This window comes from Plectrocnemia conspersa, unplaced genomic scaffold (assembly GCF_051122295.1).
Source record: "Plectrocnemia conspersa isolate PC_06_02 unplaced genomic scaffold, ASM5112229v1 ptg000013l, whole genome shotgun sequence".
Classification (NCBI taxonomy): domain Eukaryota; kingdom Metazoa; phylum Arthropoda; class Insecta; order Trichoptera; family Polycentropodidae; genus Plectrocnemia; species Plectrocnemia conspersa.
In genome coordinates, this window is record NW_028277177.1 from 8,094,330 (window position 1) to 8,120,946 (window position 26,617).

At 29.3% G+C, this 26,617-nt stretch overlaps 1 protein-coding gene across 1 annotated transcript; it reads left to right on the forward strand.

The window, feature by feature from the left end:
* The first annotated feature begins 8,853 nt into the window (after positions 1-8,853).
* On the forward strand, positions 8,854-26,055 carry LOC148227200 (UNC93-like protein MFSD11). The gene is made up of 7 exons (XM_088202910.1): positions 8,854-9,026; positions 16,968-17,137; positions 20,905-21,081; positions 22,803-23,098; positions 23,172-23,297; positions 23,365-23,669; positions 24,631-26,055. Exons 1-7 carry the CDS (start codon positions 8,934-8,936, stop codon positions 24,859-24,861), a joined length of 1,398 nt encoding a protein of 465 aa, XP_088059036.1. The 5' UTR covers positions 8,854-8,933; the 3' UTR covers positions 24,862-26,055.
* Positions 26,056-26,617: the final 562 nt, after the last annotated feature.

Genomic DNA, 26,617 nt, shown 5'->3' on the forward strand with positions numbered 1-26,617 from the left:
TTTTCACCAGTCCTTTGAATTTGTAAATCAAGCTATTTTTTTATAGTTTAGATATTCATAGTGATATCAAAGCTATGGAAAGAATTGATCTTGCTGTATTGTATACAATAGAGCTATTGTTAAAAGTTATAAGAAGTCACTAATTTACATGTTTTTATAAAGTGTAAAAATTGACCGAGACTCAAATGTTTATGTTACTGTTCAATTAATAATACTGCGGTGCAGATAATTCATATTGTTTAAATTTTTATAAAACGCTTTGTATTAATGAATGTACATTATTAGTATACGTATTTATAAATCGAATAATTAAATTAAGTTTTTTGTGGCTGATGTCAGAAATGGTTTCCATAATATCCGAGAAGAATTTTGCATTTTTTGTTATATCAATCAATAATCTAGCTAATTATATTATAATTTGTGCTAAATTTCTTTGTCAATGCAATAAACGTTGGTTTCCTTTTTATTCAATAAAGGTGTAATTTTGTAACATTTTCATATAGGCCCAAGCATTCGACAAATTCTATGTAAACTTCATTGCTATTTTTATATAACTCATCAGATTTCCCACGAAACGGCAAATTTAGTTTCTTTTCTTTGTTAATCTTTCGAGAACATCACGCCAATGTTGATGTAATTTTGCAAAAGGCGTAAGCAATTTGCGTTGGTGGTTTTATTTAGTCGCTTATTAATGATGTAATGTGTGAGACATTTTTCTTATGATTCATAAAGTCGCATGTATATCACGCACGTTAGGGGCAGTATTTTAAAACTTGCCTAATTACAGATTATTTCATTGTGACATAATTATATGAGATAACGCTGTTTCTCAGAAACAAAACTTAAAATTGCTTTCTAAGAAAAATAGATAGCGGGGCTATTCAAAAGAAAAAAAACGGTCAGTCGTTTGTTTTTGAGAAGTTTTCTGAAAAACCATACTTTCTCCAGACACTAGGAATATCAACAGTTTTGAGTCACGTCCCGGGACATTGGATTTTTAGCCATCGAGGAATAAAAATCGAAACAATTTGTCAAACGATATTTTGACAAAACTTTGTATTTTTTTATGAACATTTTTGAACTATAATTGTGTTTTAGGATTTTTTTCTTTTGTATGTTCCTATTTGTTTGTTTGATTTTTCGTTTAATCGTGTCCCACATAAAAAAGATAAAGCATATTTTATTTAAATTTTTCTTAATAAGATTTGAGTTTCTGCACTTTTTTTTCTACAAAAAACGCAATGATTATACATATTACACATCTGTACAAAATTCTCTTTCCATTATATAGTATACACCCATACCTCGCTTTACGGCCTAGATACGTTCCACGAAACTTGGCCGCTAAGCGAAAAGCCGTATAACGAATCAATTATTCTAATACAAATTCATACAAATTCAATGGGATCGGTTCCAAATTTGTTAAATATGGAACATGGTTTATCATTTAAAATGCATTTTATCTTTTTATTTCATTTAAATCAAAAATACATACATAACAAGTACATACATTTGTACATAAAATAATAACAGACTCCAAAAACCAACAATAATCCATAAACAAAAATGAAACAACTTCATGTTACATAAAATATGTGTATGAATACATACATCTTTTTTTTTAAAATGGCTTTGATCTGAAGACGATGAAGAAATGGTAACCTGCAGATCACTGTCGTCATAATTTTTCGCTGGTAAGAATGGGCCTGGCTTAAAAAAATTGTCCAACGTTGTTTGTCTTGCCTTCTTGTCTATTTCGTTTTTCAGTGATTTATAACAGCTAATGGCTAAGTTAATTCCTCGAGAAACTTTAGCGCTACGTTCGACGTCAGGATCGTTTTCAAGGAAGATGTTTATTCCTTGTTCGAAATAGGAAAAAGCTTTTGACAATTTTTTTGATGTTAGCTGTTTGAATACAAAAGGCTCTGTATCTTCATCAAATGCCGGTTCTGCTTGCAACTGAATGAGTCCCTTATATGAAAGGGGTTCCCTATCAGCTTCAAGTAGATCAAGCACATCACGTTCGTTCAAACCTTCAAAGCCGAGATCATGTGCTAGATCCAAAATGTTATGCCTAATTTCAGGAAGGCAATTAACTTCTGCATCAGTACTTTTTACACATTCTGGCCATATTTTTTCCAAACATGGTTCATTGTTGTCAATTTTAATTCCTTCCATGATTCGCTGATGCTGTCAACAGCATCCTTGATGTTATAGTTTTTCCAAAATGTTTTAATTGAAGATTTACCATCGGTTTCCCTTATAAGTTGTCGGAAAGTTCGGCGTAGGTAATATGCCTTAAAAGTGGCTATTGCACCCTGATCCATTGGTTGGATCAGAGCTGTTGTATTTTTCGGAAGGTACTCAATCATGAAATCTTCAGATAGTTCGGATAAATTAGTAGGATGCCCTGGTGCATTATCCAAAATTAGCAAAGCCTTGTTGTAGTTATTGTCTCGCAAATATTTTTTCACTTCTGTGCAAAAGTGATTTTTGAACCAATCCTCTAAAGTAGCTTTAGTCATCCAAGCTTTCTTGTTGGATCTCCATATGATGGGTAATTGATTTTTATTTAGTCCTTTAAGAGGCCTTGGATTTTCGGACAAATATATTAAAAGTAGTTTTAGCTTAAAATCACCCGCGGTATTTGCACCAAGTAGCAAAGTTAATCGTTCTTTAGACACCTTATAACCAGGCGCAGATTTTTCGGTTTTTGAAATGTACGTGCAATCAGGCATTCTCTTCCAATAAAGCCAAGTTTCGTCTACGTTAAACACTTGTTCAGGTTTATGACCACCTCTTTCAATAATTCCCTTTAAAATGTTGGGATATTCCTTAGATGCGGCCTCGTCGGCGCTAGCTGCTTCACCTTTCATTTTAAAATTATGCAAATTAAATCTATTTTTAAATTTTAAAAAAAATCGACATCGAAAAAAGTTTTTTTGCCGTTATAGCGAAACATTTTAGGCCGTAAACCTAAAACGTGCCTTAATTGAAGAGGGCCGTTATAGCGAAAGGCCGTATAAAGAGCGGCCGTATAGCGAGGTATGGGTGTAGTATGTACTTGTCTATTTTTTGTCTCCATAATACTATGTGTTTTACTTCTGATATTATACGAATGCACATCGCTATTTCTGATAAATAGATATTAGAACAAATTGGTAACAACATATGCTATAACAATTCTAACTAAGATTCTAAATTATATATAAACACATTAAATTTCACATGGTGCCACACACTCGTGCAATTAAGTTCATATAACATTCATCTCACGCTATATCACACTTTAAAATCACACTATTCTAAAACGCTTTATCTGCGAATTCTGCATATATTTTTTATATAAACTTAGTATGAAGTATTTTGCTGTTTAGATTTTAATATTTGCAAAAAAATGACGATCGTTCAGTGGACTGTAAAAAAACAATTATTTTAATATAAAAAATACATAATAAAATCTCTCATTCGTATAATTATTATATAAATGAACAATTTGGTTTTTGCGAAATGCATTCAACGATTCACTAACTAAACAGACTAAGCCAGGTATCGGCAAACTTTTTTGTGAAGGGCCATATCGTAAATATATTAGGCTCTATGGACAAGGACAATGAAAACAATTAAGTCACTAAGCATTTTTTCAAACTACTGATAAAACTATTCATCGATAAATTTCAGTTTTGGTTTCCGGAACGTTTTCGAGAATCACGAACGTGTCTTCTTTTGCTGACTGCTAGGACCAGAACGTCCGCACTAGCCGACTCGCCTATAACTGTATATATATCGCCTATAACCTTATATATATATCGCCTATAACCTTAAAATGCTGGCATAGCACACTGATCCGTTTAATGTTAAATACAAGGAGCTGTTACGGTTTGTAAAATTTAATTTTCAATATTTAATGATTTTTTTATTTTTAATCTTATTTATTTTATATTTTTGTGTATTGAAATAATACTATTAATTGTTTTTTGACTATCGTGACGCATTGGGGCAACCTGTTAGATCAACATAGTCTTAATTTAATTTAAATAATATGTATTATATTCTACGATTTCTGTAATTAAGTAATTTATTGCTAAATTTATGAAATAATAATATTAAAGTATTATTTAAATTATTTTTATTATACATAATTATTCCAGTATTCATTTGATTATTTGTTTGTTGTATGAGTTATGGATGAAAGGAAATTATATATTGAGTTTGATACATTTTCTAACGAATTTTCTTACAATTTAATTGTACAATAATATAGTGTTAAAAGTCTAGACTAAATTATAAAAGATAAAATGAAAAATATTTTCTTTATTATTAAATTAAATCTCAAAATAATATTAATTCAGATATAAATTATTTAAAATATAACAGTGACATCTATTTTTACTACGCTGAACAAATTATCACATTTAAGATTGACATTGAACTACAAATACGTTTATAATCATAACGAACGGTATTTTCTTATTATTTTTAACACAATAATTTTATAGGGTTCTTATATTTTATTTGAGAACGTCGACCTTTCGATGTTTATCATTAAAGTGCCATAAAAAATGTCCACGAGAAGACGATGGCTGGTAATCATCAAAATTGCCAGTCCCTTATCGCAAACTTTTGTTGCCGGTCAGAATTATTCAATTATAATCGTTTACGGGTCAATATTACACCAATAAAAGACGATTAATGTGTAATGTAATGACATTAAAATGCTTCTTTTTCACGATAAAAAGTAAAAAATGCCCTGTTAAATATATATATTCGCTAAGAAACGAGAAATGATAAAAATGTATCACCACTTTCATAACGGTTTTGTTAAAATTCTGAAAACTTTAACGCCGAGCAGAATTTTATATTGCGAATTTGTAGCAAGTGTTGCAAAAAGACGATTCGCTGAATAAATTGCAGATCTATTAATAATACTATGTAACATCTGTCTAGTTTCTTACAAAAATAAAACATAAACGTGAAGATGTTATTTTATTAGAAAGGATCGTATCTAGTATCTATAAATATTAAATTTATACAGTCCTTGATATTTGCGTCAGAGCTTTATATGAGCTCAATACAAAATTTATTATTGTGTGTATAATTATACTTAATTTTCAACTATGTTAGTCCGGTTTAATCGAACTTGGGATTTATTCTATAATACAACTTACATAACGTATTCGAAATTATTGTAGCACATAGCTAATATTATTATAAAAATTTGTAATAAAAAAGAGAAATTACCTATAAAGAGCTTATGCTCTTAACATATTATCGGTTATATAAACAAGATTTTTTTTAAAACTTGACATAAAAAATGTATTCAAGATAATGGTATTACTTTCTAGTGCATATGAATGAAAAACTATAGCAAATTTAAAAGTAAAAGATTAGCTAAAATATTAAAATAGAACATTGCGATTAAATCATTCACATTTTGTTAATAGTATATATATAAATAAAACATGGAAACTAGTTATGAGCGGTTAAAACAGGTTTGCAGGGCCATCATCTTGGCCCTATCAAATTAATTATTGAAGCGATAAAATATTGAAGCAGTTAAATGTATTTTTATACTAAGTAGTAATTTACTAGTCGATAGAAGACGATAAGCGAGGGCTAAAAATATTGGCTAATATTATGTCTATGATTTTTAATTAGCAATAAGTGTAAATATTAGCATTGATATACTCAGACAAAAGTAATGTTTGATAAAATATGGAATATTAAGTTAGTGTGTTTATAGATCAATCTAGGTTCTTGAGCGAGGTTAGAATGTCTATTCGTATTGATTATGATGCAAGTAAGACAACGATGCTGAAAGTCGTTCTTAACGTTTCATATTATCATTACTGCATAACAAAAACAGCTATGTATAAATCAACAACTATTATGATAACGTTTAACGACGGAATAAAAACATCATTTTTCTTCAAACGAAAAATACTGTAAATGTATTATTGATAATGTAGAAAATGTAGTATTTATACGTGCATTAGTTGACCTTGCGCAACATTCAGTCGATAAGTGTGAAAGTGACTCACTTTAAAGCAGAGATTTCTACCGTTTTTGCTTAGCAATCCAAAAAATAGTGGTTAAAGCATTAGGCTGATAAAACATATCAGCTGTGTATGTTTCTTTTTATTTTAACGTTATTTTTGTCAATTATTATGTTTTTTATCCTGCTAATTTTAATAACATATTAAAGTGTATTTCCGGTCTATATTTTATTAACTTTAAATTAGATTTTATTACTATTTTTGATTCAAATACGATATTAAATAAAAACGAATATGATACATTTTTAATAGGTTCACAAATGGAGGATAGAACAGTAAAAAATGGTTATAAAGTAAACTATCTAATCTAATCTAAATGAAATATAATTGTAGTTATAGTGTCCTTAAAATCCATACTAAATTTTTTTGGTGATAACCAAAGAAATTATAAATGGTACGAAACACGACGATTGACATTTACTCTTATCTGACTCTTATAATATATGTTTCTAATTTTATTATTATAAATAAAATATTTATTAATTGCAAAAGCCTAAACTTATTTATAAGAAAGAAATAAATAACAATATTTTAGGTAAATATTAAGTGAGTAACTCACAACAATGCAAAGTTTCGAGTTATCGAAATCTATCTAAAATGTACACTTGTCAGGAATTAATTATTTAAATATTTGTTTTGTGTATGAAACGTTATGCTTTGAAAGTAAATGGTTAGTTTACTTTTGATCCAATGTTGGTATTTTCTATAAGTTGGTAGTTACTATTTTAGAGTGCTTGCTATAAGTTTTTATACAAGTAAAAAACAGTCTTATATAACATTTTTTTAGAGTAGGACACAAACATTTCTCTAGGCCGGTAAAATATTTTTTTCCAGACATTTTTATCCGATATAAAAGAAATAATGCTGCAAACGTTGAGTGACAATTTTTATCTACATTGTGCAATAGGTATTTATGAAAAGGCGCTTCTTCGTGAAACAAGGTGGTGGGATGATCTGTCTTTTAGCGCTTAAGTTTTTTTATGTATTCTGTTTTGAAACGTTCGATCGACTCTTCTTAATTTTTTCATTAAAGCTGGTTTTATTCTCGGCACGTAAACTTTAATTTATGTATGTAAACAATTACGTTCCAACCAGATATTTTTTCATTTTTACACCTATTTTTAATATATTATTAGAAAAGTGAGGCAATAGGCAACATATATTTTTGCAGTTTATTAAAATTTAATAATATTGGAAAGAAAAAGGTAAAATATTAATTCTTATTTGGCTTCAAATCATTTCTTACAACGTGACAGGCGTTAGCCTATTGTGTTACAACCGGTTAAATAAAATTAACAATTAGTGAGTGAGTAGTGGGACACCAGAATAAAAGAAAAGTCTGTAAATCAGTAATACCTATTTAATTAATTATAAGATATTATAATTTCAGCTTACAATCAGGAAAACTTTATCTGATAATCGATCAATAGACACAATAATTGAAAAACACTAATTTTAATATGGTATTCGAACCTAGTTCGTTTGGGTTTTAAAAACCGATTTATACCACTGATCCAACTTTCGTCACCAACCTATACATATCGTGGTGGTTATTTAGTCACTTATGAAGTTCTCTATTCTTCTTATAACAATGTATAATCACTATCCTTAAATATTATCAGTAATAACCTAATAACTATTCAATAAAATAAAATAAAATAATGCATTAATATTATTTTAAATAATTGCATTTTTTATATATACAGTGCTATTTATAAAACTAAAAATCCTATTTCTAATTAATATTAGCTATTATTTTCAATATTTGCTACTTATTATAAATATTTGTTATAAATAAAAATAGTATTTGCAATTAAAAAAAAGCAAAATAAGTATTGTAACTAACCTGGAAAAAATAATTACAGTAACCAATTTTAAAAGATCCTAAAACACATTATATTTTATGCAAAATATATTTACTATATTATAAATATAAAATGCCATAAGCATTTTCGCAACAACACAAGAATATTTTTGAAAAAAAATTTTTAGTCAAATTTTAACGATTTTTAACCGTCGTATTGCGGACTAAAAATATTTCGTCACCTAATAAATACAAAAGTCGTGCATTCGCATCCATCCTCAAAAATAGAAATGCACGTGTGCGCGTTAACGCGATATTGCCTTTTATTATTGTCTGTGATATTTAAAGGAAACAATAAATGAAACCAAGCTCAAAGCTACAAATAAGTGCAAATATGGAGCTTCTTGGAAATGTGATGTATTTTGTAAAATAACGAATGCTCTTGTGCAAACGAACGTTTTTTTTCTACGGAAAGTAATCCAACTTTCACGATGTCGTATTGGATTACTATATAAAAACTATTATAATTAATCAAAAATGATATTTTTCAAAAATTCAACCATGGCCCTGAGGAGAGCGTTTCCTCCGCCTGTGCATAAATCTACCACTGGATTTTATCATATTTTTAATCTCCCCTTATTACAGTATTTTTTATACATAGGCAACCCTGATCGATCGCCATTTAGCGCCATTGATCCAAATAAATAATAATTAAAACATTATCTTCGATTAAGAGACCCCGGACCAGATCGATCGTTTCTATCTAGCACGCCCTAGATCCGAAATCGCCATCTTCACACACAAGGATCCGATTGTCTTTTTAATATTTCGCAACGACATTTTTATCTATCAACTTGACAAAAGTGAGGGGTGGGGGTAATGAATCCGGAGGAGTAGCCGCCACCCTCGTTTCGGTTATCTTGATTGGTGCGGCAATATTTGTCCTCGGCCGATTGTTGCCTCCGCATTCCGCGAACGGACGAGCCTCCAGTCAGTCAGCGTTCGGCCATTGTTGCGTTCGCTCGTTTCGATTTTCTCCTTCACTTCGCGCGCCGCTGCTGCACCTGTCAAAAATGGCGATCGAGCGGCGATTCTTGAACGTGATCCTTCTAGGATTCGGATTCATGTTCGTCTTCACGGCCTTCCAGACTATGGGCAACATCGAAGTTAGTAAACAAATCTGACATTTGACGTCTATCCGCCCCCCCCACCTCACGTGCATCCACAAACGTCAAAGTGACATTTGTTTTTTTTCTGGATCCTTACATAATTAAATCGATACATCTTGGCCATAACGCGACAAAGTTCGAACATTGAATAAAAAGTGACGCCGCTAAATGGCCGCAGGTGTTTTCACCTTTCACGGCGAAATTGCCCAAGACGCGGCGTTAAAAAATCATTTGCATTTTATATATGTATCCAAAAACTAGACTAGAGTGTCGCCGATTTGTTTGCGCATTATGCGCTACGTACGTATACGTAAATTTAAATATTTTCTCTGTATAGACATATCGGAGGTTGCGCATGAATGCTCTCGCGATCGATTCGTAAATCGAATCGGACGCGCTTCATTCGCTTTTGTTATTGTTTTTAATGAAACCATAAAAATTAACTTTCCATAGATAATAAAATATTTATATATTCAGGTTTAAAAAATCCACAACGCTCTAAATACTATCTATGGCACAAATTGTACACAAAAACATTAATTATCTTAAGATTTTAGTGAATAATTATATTATTTATTTTGCTTTTCCCCTTTGAAAAACAGGTCAAAAAATAAGGCCACAATTTACTTTTTAATTATACGAATCAAGTAGAAAGCTAATATTGATGGTATAGCAATTTCTTTGAGTTTCTAAGTATTGCAGATTTTTAGTATCAATATATTTAATTGCTTGCCGTAAAGTTATGATTGAAAAATTAATTAAATGAAATTTATATACATATTGTTGCTTATATAATTACTTCCTTTGGATTATATTCAACAGTTAAAACAAATTCGTTATGAAAACTTATCCTAAGTAATTTTTATCAGCATCGAACAAAATGTTACTATTACAAAAGGTCAAGATCAATTTTCTAGTGAACTGATAAGCGCATGCTTAGTTTTTCTGTTTATTTACGTGGTAGTTGTGTAACTAAACGAGAACGTAATAAACATTCTAACGAAATGAAATAGTAAAAGTTATTTAGAAACAAGCGATAGAAATTCCAACATGATGTTCAACAATTCGAATGACGATACTCTTGGAACTGAATTTATATTTTATTACGATAGTGACGATTAACAGCTATGAGTATAATTCTGCGTGTGAATAATGTCAATATGTTCTTTGTTCTTTACATGGTTAAATACATTGTTACAAATATTCTTTATTTTCTTTTACAATAACAGATTTATAAAACAATATTTTTACTTTTTTGGTATACATGATACTGTAGTATTGATGTAGAGATAACACTAAGATTTGATTTGATTCAATCAGATTTTTTTTGTAAATAAAAAATAAAATAAGCACACATGTTGCATTTACAGTTATGTGTATATGTGGATGTGTGCCCTTGGAGTAGGCACTTGGCAGGTTTTTAATTATTTAGTCCAACAGTCCACCGTCTCGTCCTGATTTAGAGCAACTCCAAAAAAACTCTTTGCTGATCTACATAAGAATTTTTAATATTTTGCGTAATTTATTCTTAGGAGTGCCTTCGCCTTGAAAAGTTGTTCTAACACGCGACAGAAAGCGAAAAGATTGCGACCGGCGATTATGTGTTATAATTTTAATCTCGTTCCAATGAGGAAGTTCCTAAGTACGTCCATACTCTGTCCTTGCTGGACGTACGCAGTACAAGTTTAAAAGAATCTGGTTCGCATTTATTAGATCATTGGATCAAATCCAAAATGAGTAAGAGCAAAGAAAGAAGATTTAAGATATTTATTATACTTTTCTCTTGACCCATAAAGTGTCTTTGTTTTGTTCATAAGCGTTTTGCCAAAAATAAAATATTTTGGCGTAGGCTTTGAGTGTCCCAAATTTCATCAAACGCTTAAGCCATAATTGGAATCTTCAATTTTTTGGCAAAGTCAAGTAAACTTTTCAAAGATATTGGCACATTATTTCAAGGATTCAATTGGTCAAATATAGTATTGAAAAAATATGTTGCGAAACTACTAGTTCTATAATTGAGTTCAAGACATTTGCACTTATGCCACCTTTTTATTAAATATGAAAATCTGAAGGCATGAACATGAACAATTAACCCACGAGCTCAATCAAAAGTCTACATTGTGCTACTGAATCTAGTACGATACATCTTAAGCAAACTTGAAAAAGGGACTTGCAAGTCATAACGTACTTATACTTACATCTATACTATACCAAAACTCGTTTTCGTCGACGAATGTATACACACTCAGGTCCACTTTCGTCCATTGTCCAAAAGTATATTAACTTCTTTCAATCTTCGATCCAATTCTTTAACAACAATACGCACACGTCTTAATCTACAGACTATAAAGATAGCGCAGTTCAAATTGTTATTATTTTTTATATTAGCGACTAAATGAAAGTATTCACGCACTTGGGTCAGAGTTGACTATTGTTTATCAAGAGCATGTGTGTATGAGAGAATTTAATAAGTATTTTACGTCACAATACCATATACGTCAAGTATTTGCCGAAATGTCTTATGGCGTGTCAAATGTGTTGTTTGTTATGGGGTTACATTTAATTGATTTTCATTGGGTGTAATCTGAATACAAAAAAACAATTCGTGAGAACTGTGGTATATTTTTGGCTCAAGTTGACTCTTTGTTAGATTAGCATAGTGTATATTTTTTAATATTTATTTATAGATAATTGAGCTTTTAAAGACACGCTTGTTTGATGAGTTTAAAAAGAGATTCTTGAACTTCTGCAAAGCGTTTACTGGTCCTTTACACCAACCGACGTAACCGGTTAACAATATCAAAATTTTCCATTATACCGGCCGGTAAAATGACTCCAGAATACTGATGCCGAATAAATATCTGTTATTGTGTTTTCGTGGAATTTTTTACTTAATTCAAATACAAACCTATTATTGATTCTACTAAACGACAATTTTATTTTGTTTAAAACGAGTTGAGATTATACAAATTAGACATACTAAATTGGCGTTTTTTTATAATGGCACTTTTAGTGAAGATGAAATATAATGCCTAGCGCGTATCAATCACTTATTTGTACGGCAATTAGCCGTACTTAATTATTTTATTTTTCATACTTTAATTATCGCTTAAATTAATAGTTTTATTGTCTGGCCCGTTTCTTGCTTATACAAAATGTTGGATTGGAAACATTTTCTAGATAGTCATCGATATGGTGCATAAAAAAATATATAAAACTTTCGTAGTGGCGTTATGATGTCACTCTTAACACTTTTATGATTTACTAGGAACAAACACTGAAAATGTACTTATGCTACGTAGGTGTATGTGTGTAAAACTTTTATTATTATTTATAACTATGTCGTTTGCTTAGCATTCCATTAATATAATTTCCAGGTTTGCGAATTTTATGACGCCAAAGTTTACTGTATGAGAGTTTTTGTTGTCTTAGCAAATATATCTTCTGCTTTATATAGTAGTTAAAATAGTTATATTTATATTTTTTAATATTATTTATATCACCACTTGTAATAATAAAAATCATATATTAAAAATGAAAAGGCGCCATTCTAAACATTTGATTTAATAGGAGATTGATTTTTATTCTGTGTAAATATATTATGTAAGCAGCGCAGCGAGAAAACGCGTACAAAATAAACTACGTTATTGTTAGGATGAAGATTTGCTCAGAAAAATATTTAAATAGCTATTATTATATTACAATAATAACCAAGTGATATTAAATTTTATTTTTAGCTTTAATTTATATAATTGCAATTGATAAATTTATTTATAGAAGCAAATAAAACGTTCTTAACGCAGAATCGACCTTCTGCTTATCTAAATTATAGTGTTAATATCCTGGCGCATATTGTGCGTATGTACAAAAAATCTATTAATAAATATATTTTAGACACATGTGACAATATTGTATTTCTTCAACCCCATGAAAGTATTTGTATTGTTAAACAAACATTTTAAATTTTAATTAACTTTACTAACACTTTACTAACCCGAAATGTGATTAGGATAATCACATTTAATGATGTTCAATCGTTTTGTTTTGAATATTTGCCGTCTGACCTTACAACAAATCGATGTATGTCATCGTTAATTACGCGATTATATCACTCATCTCGTGACACAGATTGTCTCGTTTGTTCCTTTTTTATTTAGATTTTTACCATAAGGCCAATCGTCAAGCAGCCGATGGTAAAAGTGACTTTCCATCTCGGCTAGCAGTTATTACAGCATACATTTATAAACATATACATAGTTCGTTCACCTGTCCTGGACGTGGAAAGACAAATATCCAAAATGTGCCCACAAGGACCACTTTTTTAACTCTACACCAAATTGGCAGTTCATTGTTCTTCCACGGACTCATTTTGGTCCTTTCGTCTGCAGCTACTGGTACTGAATACCCAATCAACACAGAAGCACCTTGCGGACTGTTAATACTCGTTTGGAGTATTGAGTACGACAAAACGGTTCTATTTGTGTGACGTTTATGGATAATTGTGGTATTGTAATGACGTTACTGAGCACTAGGAAGATTTTCATTGAGGTCAGGAGATTAGGACTGAGGTCCAATGGAGGATTTCAATCCTAAAATAGTTAAACTTAAACGCTCTTCCTGGTAGTTGCGTTGATTTATATCATACGCATGCCTTAAAATAGCAATTTGTTACGCTGTGTGTAATAGATAAACTATTCGAAATGTGTTCCTTATCACCACAGAACATTGTGAATTTATCAGTACAGGATACATTGCAGTATTTTTGAGCGAAAACAAAACTATTTTTACGACCAACAAATTATCATTGAAATGCCACTGAGGTTAATTTTCGTAATTTGTTGACTTTTTGTTAAACACGTAAGATTATGATGCGATATCTGATTACGTGTCTCTCGGTAATGTCAGATAATTTTTGATAATTATCGATCGATACAAATATATTTTTGAATAACTTTAACATTAATTCATAAGTGAAATATATTAGTAAATTATATGAAACAAATTATATAAGTTAATTTCTATAGCTATATATGAAATGTATTTTGAAATTCGTATTAAAGAATTATCTGCGGTTGTGACGTTTGTTTGTATGATATTATAGAAATAATCTCAGATTTTCTCTTATCATATGACATGGTGACGAACTTGCCAAAATTATATATAGGGTTAACCCAAAATGAATTATTTTCATAATAAAATTAAAGCTAGTAGAAACCTGTCACCTAATTTTAGGTGCGCTTAAATAATAAAGGTTTTGTTTTAATGTGATGACTTTGCAGTAAAGTGTGTGAGAATTACCAACAAGTCCACTACTGTTGATAAATCATTGAAATGAGTAAAAAACTTTAAACCCATTTAGAAAAACATGAATTATTTTTAAATTAAAATAAATTTTAGTTGCCTTTTTTTTAAAACAAGCTTAAAACGATTGATTAAACACCTTAACTCAAGCACCACCTCGCATTACAAAAACGTTTTGAAGCAAGCATTAAATAATAATAGACAGAAATGGTCGATGGCCATCATTTGTTACTGATGAACTTTCAAAAAAATAATGTTTAAATAGGCGCCTAACGATCAATTACACATTTGTAAACAATTTCAAAATATACCAATACATGAAAAAACTTTTTTTTTTAAATTGATAGTGTATTATATATAGTATTATATTATAATAATTCTGATCAATCATCATAGATGAAATTTTCTTAAATTTTCCCAATCTCACGGATACATATTGTGACAAATAAATGAAAAAAATAGTCGTGCATAGTGACATCTATCGGTTGTAAGCTGTGATAATAATTATAATTAATAAAATATGTCACTAACTTACAGACTTTGATTTCAGTCTGATGTCCCATTACTTAGTTAGTATTTGTTAATTGTGTAAACCCCGTTGTAATGCATTAGACTTAACAACTGCCATGTTACAAAGAAAGATTAAAAGAAGCATCGTTTTTTGAAAAATAGAATAGCATCGTTTACACGCACATCACTGCCGATTTGTAATTTTATTCCAAAACAAAGACGTTTTGTTAATTTTAAGCAAAGAAATAAATTATATAAATAATAAAAATAGGGGTAAAAGGTCATATATTGTCATAAAATTTGATAAATAAAAACCTTATGATAGACGATTTATTAATTAATGAACTATGATTACAAATTAATTTAATGTAAATCTTCCGTTGTACATGTCAGGCGTTAACCCAATGTGTTACAACGGTGTAAATATAAGCAATAGCTACAAGTAAGTAGTGGGATAACAGACTGAAATCAGTCTGTATATTAGCGCCATATACTTTATTAATTATAATATTACAGCTTACACTCAATATATGTCACTATGCATGACCTAGCTCAATTTTATTTTAATAATTCATCATGATATGCATATTTGAGATAAGGAAAATCTAGGAAAACCTAATCTGTGAAGATCAATCGAAATTATAATTATATTATTATCACTTATTCAGATCTCGCAGACATGTTAGAGATATTTAAAAACAATAGGCCTTAAATAATATCAAACCCAGATCTTTCAGGTATTAGTCATCGACATACTTCTGATCTATCGTGCTGGTATGACACGTGTACTATAGGAATATGGTTCTTAATTATTCGTAGTTACCAACTATTCGAATATTTGAATATATTCGTAATTTTTTTCTTGGTTTTTACCGATATTCATTTATTTAATTAGTGTCAAAAATCAATTAGTTCTCCGTAAAATATCATTTAAATAAACAATAATTATTGGTAAGTAATAATTATTTTAATTACTATCGTGATCGTTAATTTTTTTATTTTTTATAAAATATGCATAGCACAATGCTGTGAAAATTACTGAGCTGTGAGGCCGTCAAAAGGAAAATGCTTTTGTTAATTAATTTTCAGTGTATATGGATTACATGAAATAATGCTATTCAGTGAATTTGATTTTAACTGAAATACGATTATTTTAGAAGTGTCATTATTTTGGATTTTAACAAATGACAAACTTTAGGTTAGGCAAATGATATGATGATTGCAACAGACCACCGCTTTTTTAACAGCTATATAATCTTGGAAATTTTAAGATTTTAAAAATTCCGTATCCAGCAAAAAATCATATGTATATTAATACAGAACGACTATTACCGAGTGATATATATAAATTTAAAAATTCACCGTAAAGTTGTAAAAGCACGCACATTCGAAAAAAAAATGCTTAGAGATCCAAACACCTCGACTCTTTGACATTTCCTCGACGACTGTGAACTGTTCGTGATGTGCTATTTCGAAATCCGTTAAAAGATTTTTAAGGTATTTCCGAGAAAGTCAAAAGCAAATTTACAGCGGATATAGGAGTTTTATTGCTTTCTAGGCATACGATTTGCGACCGTTTGTCGGTCAACTTTTAGCAAATGGATAATAAATATAGATAAAAAAACATTTTTTTATACAAAATAAAGGCGCATAAAGGACTATTGATTTTGGAGCGGTACTAGTCACTGGGGTATATTACGAGAAAGAAGGACTACATTGTATACTTGCTCAAGTATACAAATTGTTTTATTTTAAGAGCTTTCAAATTAATTTGGTATGGTATAAACAAATATTATACGAATATCCATATAGTTGAAAATCTAAAACTACCTTTACTGGACTTGTCATATTTTGATACAATTAATTAATATATTTACAGTGGAGATAACAGCATGTGGCGTCATGGAAATAAAGTAAAGGTCGATCACGTACACTGGCACATGGGTTTTATGTACTTTTTGATGGAACACGATTTGATGTTTTGATGGGACACTAAATTTGTATGATTATAAAAGACTATTATTATAGAAGAAATACAACTATTATAGAAGTTACATTGACAACTAGTTTTAATTAGATCTATTCTTGCATAATATGTTTATAAATATTTTTTTTTTATTTTCACAGAAAACCATCCTTGAGAGTATAGCGATAGATCATCCAGATTTCACCGGCGATGGCTACACATCATTAGCTGTCATCTACGCAGTTTTGGCAATCTGTAACTGGCTCGCACCTTCGGCCATCAGTATCATAGGACCCAGGGTTGCTATGATCGTAGGAGCGATCACATACTGGTTAGTGTCATTGACTACCAAATACATAAAAAAGTCATTGCCAATACAGCCTTCGACATTTTTGATCGGTCGCGAAAAATGGCCAACGACGTCAAGGATTTGCAAAAATCACATTCACTTTCTAAAATTGCAAAACAGTTCTAATATATTTAGGCGGCGTTAGATGTGCAATTTTTTTACTGATTTACATACGATATTATTATGTAAACACCACTGAGTGTTGTTGTAATTGTAATCAATTGAACTGGACAAAACCCACGGACCACATATCGCAATCACTGCTTTAATCGGAAAATGCAACGCACCACTGATTATATGATTGGGTTGTTTGTAAAATATGTCGGGATTATAGATTTTAGTAAAAAGTACGATGTTGTAAGTTTATATTTCTCAAATTACCAAATGTTTTACGTCAAAAATATGTTTTATATCCACACATATCATCGTTACCATCTTGGCGACAAGTGGAATATGGAATGTAAAAACTTGTCTCAATTAATATTTTAATTAGATCCTCTAAATCGCGGGCCCAGGACCTTTAAAACTAACAGGTTTAAATGTCAAAAGTTAAATTCATAAGATTGTTTCGTAGACACGTAGATTTTTTTTTATAAAACTCGTTATAGATTCTAAAATTGCGTGAGTGCAAAAAATGTATTGTTATTGTAACCGGAAAATGTTAAATGTAATAACAACATCGGTATGCTTTCAATTAATATGATATAACATTTTCAAGGATATTTTTGAAACGTAGTATTTAGTTGTTTCAGTCAAAATTGAACGCTTAGCTTTAAATGGAGATTAATAGAAATCAGTTTTGATCACGCCAATAGATATTTCTTATATATTTATCTAAGAGATTAAAAATATCTTACCTAGTAATCTTTATCGTTTTTACACTTTAATATGTTTATTATTTATTAAGAAAAGTCATAAAACATAAAAATATTTTACACCTAATACATCACATTAGGATTATATTTATAAGCAATTTTATTTAATTGTATGTATAACGTGTGTTAAAATACACGATTGAAGACAACGCACTCACAATATCGCGCTACTCGCTCATAAGAAGACAACCATAATTATAAATTTGATTGCACGTGTATTATAATATTTTTTTCAAATTACTCAACAAGCTAATGGCGAATAATAGTAGCTTTAGTTATAAATCTCCTATCTAAAAATATCTAACAATTTGACTCAAATAATTGAGTACTAACAGACATAAAAGAAACATAAGTTTATTTATTTGATACGTTACAGTGCATGTTTATTTTTTAGTGAAATATTTTCACTATCTGTTACAGTGAAATCGTATGCGAATACATTTTCGCCATATATTTCTTCTAGTGAAAATATAATTTAACTAGCTCTAGTATTACAAAACTCAATTCGACATTTGCGTAACGTCCATTTTATGTTTAAACCCAAACCTATCTTAATTAACGAATTTACCAGACCCAACTTAAACTAATAAAAATAATGAAAAAGTTCTAAAACTAACTAGTTTTTTTAACTAACTTTTATTATGTTAATTCGTTTAGGTTAGGTTTTGGTTTGACTATCAAATGTACTTTTGCAAATGTCAAATTGAATTTTATCGACATATCTAGTCGTATAAAAGTATTTAAATATGATTTCACTGAAATGCCAGTGAAAATATAACTTCACTGGTAATACTTATTCACTGTAACATGTTATTATAAAATATATTTTTGACTTTTCAACCTTAGCTGCTTGAAGTTTCTCGCTATTTAATTAAAATAAGGGAATATCTAATTTACAAGAACTAGTCATCAAAAGCGTTGCAGAAGCTTTCATTATAGTTCAATTTCATGAAAAAAATTGTGTTTGGTTTATTTAATTAAAATTAAAGAAAACAAGATTTTATTGAACAATAAAAGTTTTCTATTACGTTAAATATTATTTCATACCTAATAACATAAAAAAATAGGGATTGATTTACGTGATTTTTTTATGATCATTGGATAGTATAAAGAAATCTGCAAACTCGTCAACTTATATGAATTGATGAACAAGTATATGAATTGCTTTATAACATTAAGTCATATTAATTTTGATTTGATAATTATACCTAATTACACCACCTTATTTGATTACTATCACATCCTGGATTATGAATAAGAAAGCTATAGGCGAAATTAAGGTTAGCGCCACATCTAATTTTACTTCTATTTAAGCAAATAATTTAACTTCAGTCTATTGTACAGTTTTATTATTATAAACTATTTCGTAGTAGCTTATTAAACTTGCCTTTCCTATCGTTACTTTGCGTATTTCTGAAATTCACAATTAGTTGCACATTGATGTCGCAACCTCCTCGCCGACCCTAAACGAAACAATTTTATGCTACCGAATGGCGAAACCATTTCTAATGCCACGATATTTACAATGCACTTGTGCATCGGCCATGATTTGTTGCATCATTTCCTCGACATATTCGACGTCTGATCCATTGGCAGCTCATGTTGAAATTCTAAGCAAGCGCACGGAAGAGTTAATTATTATAGTTCAAACGATACTTTCTCTGTAGATCATACGGTTAACGCACATGGCACATGTGTACGCAAAATCGAAAAAAACTAACAAAAAACAAATATTCTATAAATTAGGCATTGGCGCTTTCTAAGCGTTACAAGGCCGCATTAGCGATAATTTCACATTTGCGATTTTTTTTATTTTTTAGATACTGTTCTAAAGTCAAGGTTTTGTTAAAATCACCATATAACACGGGCTCTATGAATTATCAGTTTTTTTATTTATAAGTTATAAAGTATGACAGTACAATAGAAAGGAATGTAACTTATGTATTATGCTTTATAACAATTTGACAGTAGTGCAATATTATAAATCTGTGGTTTCAACGCTTTAAGCATGAAAGACTAGATTGTAAAATGCCGACTAGTTTTAGACCGCTAATCTGTACATAGTTCATATATAAGGGTGTGTATGTTAGTATGAAATGTAGATGACATGACCTCTATAAATTTATAAAGTTTTAATACAACTGTGTAGCAATATCATTTATGATATTTAATATACTTTTTTCTATTCACTCCAGAGATAAAATCACACTAACCGTGTCAAATCGATCACTTTAGAAAACCCCAATGTAGTGTTACCAGTAAAAATAAAATTAAAAAATATTTTTTAACAATAGGTTCGTAATGTATAGTGAAAATATATATAATTTATAAATAAATAATTAAAAATACAGTTTTATATGTAATCATACGATTTATTAGACTGAAATGCTATTCTTAATTAAATACTCTACTTTTAAAATTATTTTAATAAGTACAAAAATGTGTTAAATATACTTTGTAGTAAATACGTTTTAATAATAAACAATGATCTGTCATGTTTATATATACATATATTCATTTTGCAGACTAATATTATTTTTTATATCCAAAGTCCTTCACAAATTAGACTATCAACACTCCAAAATATTGACGAATACACAAATGGCCTATATATTATATTAATTAATTAAAACAGATAACTGACAAATAAAAATATACACCTAAACCAAAACACTCGTAAACGATTAAGGTTAAGGTTAAGATTGGTAAAATAAAAATATATTTAAAACAATTCACAGCAGCCTTGTTCTTCATTTTGGATAACAACAAAATAACTTTATTACTTTTTTGAATGCTTTCATATCAGTGTTATTTTATTGAAATATTGTAAACAAGTAATCATTTTTTTTATAATTTCCTTTTTTATTTTTACAGTTTGTTTATTGTGACGTTCCTGTTTCCAAAAACATGGCTATTGTATGCAGCCAGTTGCATGATTGGAGCCGGAGCGGCAATTATTTGGACGGGACAAGGAAACTATCTGACGTTGAACAGCGATCCAGCCACTATCTCAAGGAACTCTGGAATATTTTGGGCCATGCTACAGATGAGGTAATAATTGGGATATTTTATATAATTAATAATGTTTTAATAGAAGATTTTCTAAGAAAATTCATTAGTTGTGGTATTAGTGTATAAGGAAAAAGGATTATATATATTCTTATATATGAAAGCAAATTCACATCAATTGCATGCACCAGATTGCATTGACCTTATTCAGCTAACATTAGACGACAGTATTGAATGTCAATATTACACGATTGGAAATCATGTTTACTTTTACATAATCATAGTGTGATAAATGGAAATAATGGTATGTTTCTCAGAATTTATTTAATTATCAAAACTTTTGCACAGTTACAGCAATCAACAGTATACCGAACAATATTTTTTATCAGCTGTAAAGTGCTTGCAATTATAAACCATGTATGTTAGAGTAAATGTGATTCAATCTTATTTATAACTGTAACATTAACAGATTAACTATTGATAACTTGAACGTTAAGCGATTTTATCATTTTTATATTAAAAAGTCTTATGTGATAAATCCAAACGTTTCACAGGAGTGGATTACTATCTTGTGTTTAGATTAAACATACACGTGATAATACATTAATTAACTTCAATAATATTATGGTATGAAGGGATTATTTGACTTACTTTAAATTTACATTATATTATATATCCAAAAGTTTATCAATTATATTGAGTAATTATTTAATATGGTTAATGTACAAGAATTATTTAATTTATATCTACTTATTTGTCAAACTAAAAATACATACTTGACATCTACAATAGAATCAATATCAGATGTGTCACATTTATTTAAGTTTGAGTAAACTACGTCGGTGATTAAATATTTATCTTCGTTAAATGTTATGTAATTTAAATCAAATTTAGTTGAAAATCATGAAATAGTATTTGAAAATATTTTAAGTTTTGCATATATACTCTATAAGAAATTAGTATATGTCTGAAAATTAGACTAACTTTACTTGATTAACCTAAAATATATAAAAATCTAAATAGATAACAACCAGTGGCGTCATATAAACAACCACACTCCATTAGCTATTGTTCTTTGAATTATGATCTTATGTATATATTTAGATTATGTTTTTAGATATCTTAGCGTAAATAGTGTGATATGTTTATTATTTAAAAAATATACTATAATTTACAAAGATTGTCCTTTTTTTGTTAGTTTTTATACAACATTTTACCAAAACATTATTTTGATTCATTGCTAAGATAGTGAATTAAGAAAGTTATCATAAATCTTTTTCGTGTACGAAAACGAATTTGATATCTAAAGACACGATTTTTTTATTAAGTGTATGACAGCTTTATCTCCAGTGTGATGTAACTGATTTCAATCAAATTTTGTTACAATATTTATAATAATTTAACTTAGATTTAAGCTTTTGCATTATTCCGACCAGTAGTTTTCGAAGAATATTTTTTTATTATCCGAATAATAGGTTTCTGATTAATTATTTACATTCTCACATAGAAAACCTTACTAATACATTGTTTATCAATTTTATTACAATCTCAATCAATTCACTTATTTAAAGAAAGGAGCTCAATGTTATATTTTAAAAATCAAGAAACTCAATAGTTTATCACTCTTTAACACTACAAAATGATAACGAAAACTATGTCAAATTTGATAGATGAAAAATGATTACTCAAAATCTTGAGTTCGTATTTCAAACAAATACTTCACCATATATTTTTAATTAAACAATATTATTGCTTTTTTTCAGCATGTTCTTAGGCAATCTATTCGTCTACTTCCAATTCCAAGGAAAGACACACATTGACGCCGATTCAAGGCATGTCATATTCGGAGTACTGATCGCTTTAGGCATCGTTGGAATTGGATTTTTGATTTCCCTTCGTCCTGTCGTGCCACTTGTATCACCAACTGAAATCGTAGGAAATACAGAGAAGATTGAGAAGCAAGAAGAACCGCAAGGACCTATGGAAGCTTTGAGGGGAGCTGTAAAATTGTTCTGTACCAAAGAAATGTTAATCTTAAGCATCACATTCTTCTATACTGGTACATTATAATTTTTTTAAATATATATTTATTTAATAAAACGCATGTTTAATATAATACTATGTTATTGTAGGTATTGAATTGTCGTTCTTTAGCGGTGTTTACAGTCCGAGTGTAGGATTCACAAATGGAATGGGACCGAATGCTAAACAGTTAGTTGGATTATCAGGAATATTCATCGGTCTTGGAGAAGTCATTGGTATGTTCTATAATAAAAATGTATTAAATTAATATTTAAACATTAATATATTAAATGTTTATTATAGGGGGTGCTTTGTTTGGAATATTCGGAAATAAGACCACTAGATGGGGAAGAGATCCAATTGTGATAACCGGATATCTCATCCACATTCTCAGCTTCTTCTTGATCTTCCTTAATTTGCCGAATAACGCTCCATTTGGTGAAACCGATGATATGTCATATATAAATCCATCACCGTATGTCGCTATGTTGTGCAGCTTCTTGCTAGGATTTGGGGATGCTTGTTATAATACACAGATTTATTCGACGTTGGGTGGTACATTTGCCGATAACAGCACGTCAGCGTTTGCAATCTTCAAATTTACTCAAGTAAGTATATTTTTAACTATAATATATACATGTTTAGCTTTCTTCCCAATTGTTTTGTATCAGTTTTGATAATGCGAGATAAAATATATCATGAGAAAAGTATTAATATTATTAAGTCATTCTTGTTACATTGACAGCCATTCTTTGCGATTTATTTATAGACACAGCGAATTAGGAATTAAAGCTGATTGTAGTAAAAGTGAAATCATTACAAATCAATGGAATTCTGGGAATAAATTATATTCGTCAAGTAGTGAGTCTCGAGTTGAAGTAAAATCGAGTGGTGTCTCTTATACCTTTCCTTAGACGAATAAGAGAAAAGGCTGATTTAGACCAATTATTGCACTGATAAACCTAGCCAACGTGCAAACCTTTTAACGAAGCAAGAGTTAGTCTTCCGGGTGATCATTTGTAGGGGACCATTGTTTTCGCTTCCGAAGATTTCATATAACAATCCATTTTGTGCATTAGACAATGCCAATTGTTTGATGCGTGTATTGAAAATTTAAAATAAATAAATTTACTTAGTAATTAACGATAATGGCCTTCATAAGTATGTGCAGCTATTGTGAGTTAACTCATTTTTTAAATTCTTAGGTGTTCCGAAATGATGATTTTACTCTTGTTTTTGTTTGGCAATGCACCTTTGTTAGATGGTTAATTTTTACTCTATAACATATAAGTTTTATTAGGTTGGTATTTTATAGAATGCAAGATTTTTCTTCATATTTTTTTTCGTTCATTGGTGGTAAATTTATTAGACTTAAATTTTACAATTATAATGTATAGCTTAGAGTCAGCCACTTTTCTTTAAAGTAACTTGCTTATATATTCTGAACCACATAGTCATATTAGACTTAAATTAAAAATATATTGCTGATTCAAACTCTTCCACAGCTCTTTTTTAATTATTGTAATATATAATGAAAAATCTGTTTGCTAATAATTTAATTTATTTCAGTCCGTCGCCGCTGCAGCATGCTTCTTCTATTCATCTCATGCGCCACTCAACATCCAGCTCGCCATTTTAGTTACTTTAGGAACGATTGGCACAATCGCGTTCTGTTTCGTCGAATGGCTTGCTAAGAAGAAAGCCATTAAAGATGCCAGTATAAACGGATGTGGAGAAGACTTAACAACCGACATCAACAAAATATACGACACTTACACAAGTGGAAGTGTGCAAACGTAAATTGTACGACTACAATAAAGTATTCTGTTAAATTTATAGAACTATTTTAATGTGTTAATTCTAAGAATAAATAATTTATTTTAATGTAAACTAGATATTGTATATATGAATTTAATTATGTAAATAACGCCTTTTTTATATAGTTATTTTTGGTTTTTGTAATTTTTAAAATGACCTTCCATGAAAGTGAGATATTTTATTTTATTTACTACTAATAATTTATAAAATAATAATTCATTAAATGTTTTTACTGGAAGGTTTAAGTGCCTTATCTGCTTTTTATCTTGTAAATAACACTATAAACATAATTTGTAATTCCTTTATTTTGTGTATATTAGTCATTTATTTATTTATGTACACCAAAAGTGCCTTTGATAAAGTAAATGCATTTATATTCATTAGTCATTATCAGTTTATTATAAAATTGTTGATTTTGTGTGGCTTGTACTTATTTTGTAAGACTGACTAATTTGTGTTAAAAGATCAAAGAAGAAAGACTTATCTTTAAGATTGGACAAACGTTGTGAAAGTTTAAAGCCACACTAATATTTTAACATTCCAAATGTTTGATGTACTCATTAATCGAATTCAGTTTATTTATCATGATTTTTAAGTTTCGGTTCCTAAAATGTAATTATTGTTACAAGAGCATTTTAGATCTCATTCGAAATATCGGACAGAACAAAATTTTTGAGATTAATGCACTATTGAATAATAACAAACATTTATTTTATCGTCATCGTTAAGAAAAAATGATAAATATACGTATTTTTGTGCGAATAAATAATACATTAAGTAAAGTGGATCTTGATTATGATTAAATCTGCGGAAACTGATATTCCTCAGATTTTTTATAATACAAATTTTCATTAACAAATAATATATATTTGGACAATTAAATAAAGTCTAGTCAGAACATTTTTATACGCATATAAATAGATTAATATACAACTGTGAATATGAATTTATTTTTAAATATTGTAAATAGATTATAAGTAACAGGAAATTTAAAAAAAATGTAAAGTATTTTGCTTTTTCTTAATTATTTGTGTGCTGTATTGTAATCAAGTTCCACTTTGATTTGAACAGTTCCATTAGTAATTAATGACGAACATGTTAAGATTTTTTTGTAATATATTATAATATAAGTAATTTTTAACAATATGAAAATAAAGCATAATCTGAGAGAAAAAAGTTATTTTACTAATCATTTCTACCCATCACAATTTTTTTTTTAAACTTAATTTGGAATAAATATTTTATGTTTTATTTATTAAGATTAAATAAAATAAGGATGACAATAGTCTTTATAAAAATATATTTATCAACATATAATACAAGGAAAAATAGTAACAAAGTAAGTAAAATTAAAATTTTTTTTTTTAAATAACACTGTAAATCAGACAGCTGTCAATAATCACGCATGTTCAAAGTGTCAAATGTTAGTTTGCAACAACATATTTACGAAATGTATCGCTTAAGCACCACTCAAATAAATAACAATTTTGTACAAACTGTGTATCGAAATGTACGGGAAGATTTTGGTCGATTTCATCGTCCTACTGAGCGAATAATTCACAACGTAGTGAAAAAAATTTAAAAGACTGAAGAGTGATGCTGCTGTAAGTGAAAGTGTGGCCGAAGACCTGGAATTGTCGGCATTTGCAGCTTTTGGGCTTTTCTAATGGCTCTCTTTGTCTCATACACCCGTATAATATTCTATAGGGAAGACGAAGATGTAAAATTTGCACTTTCT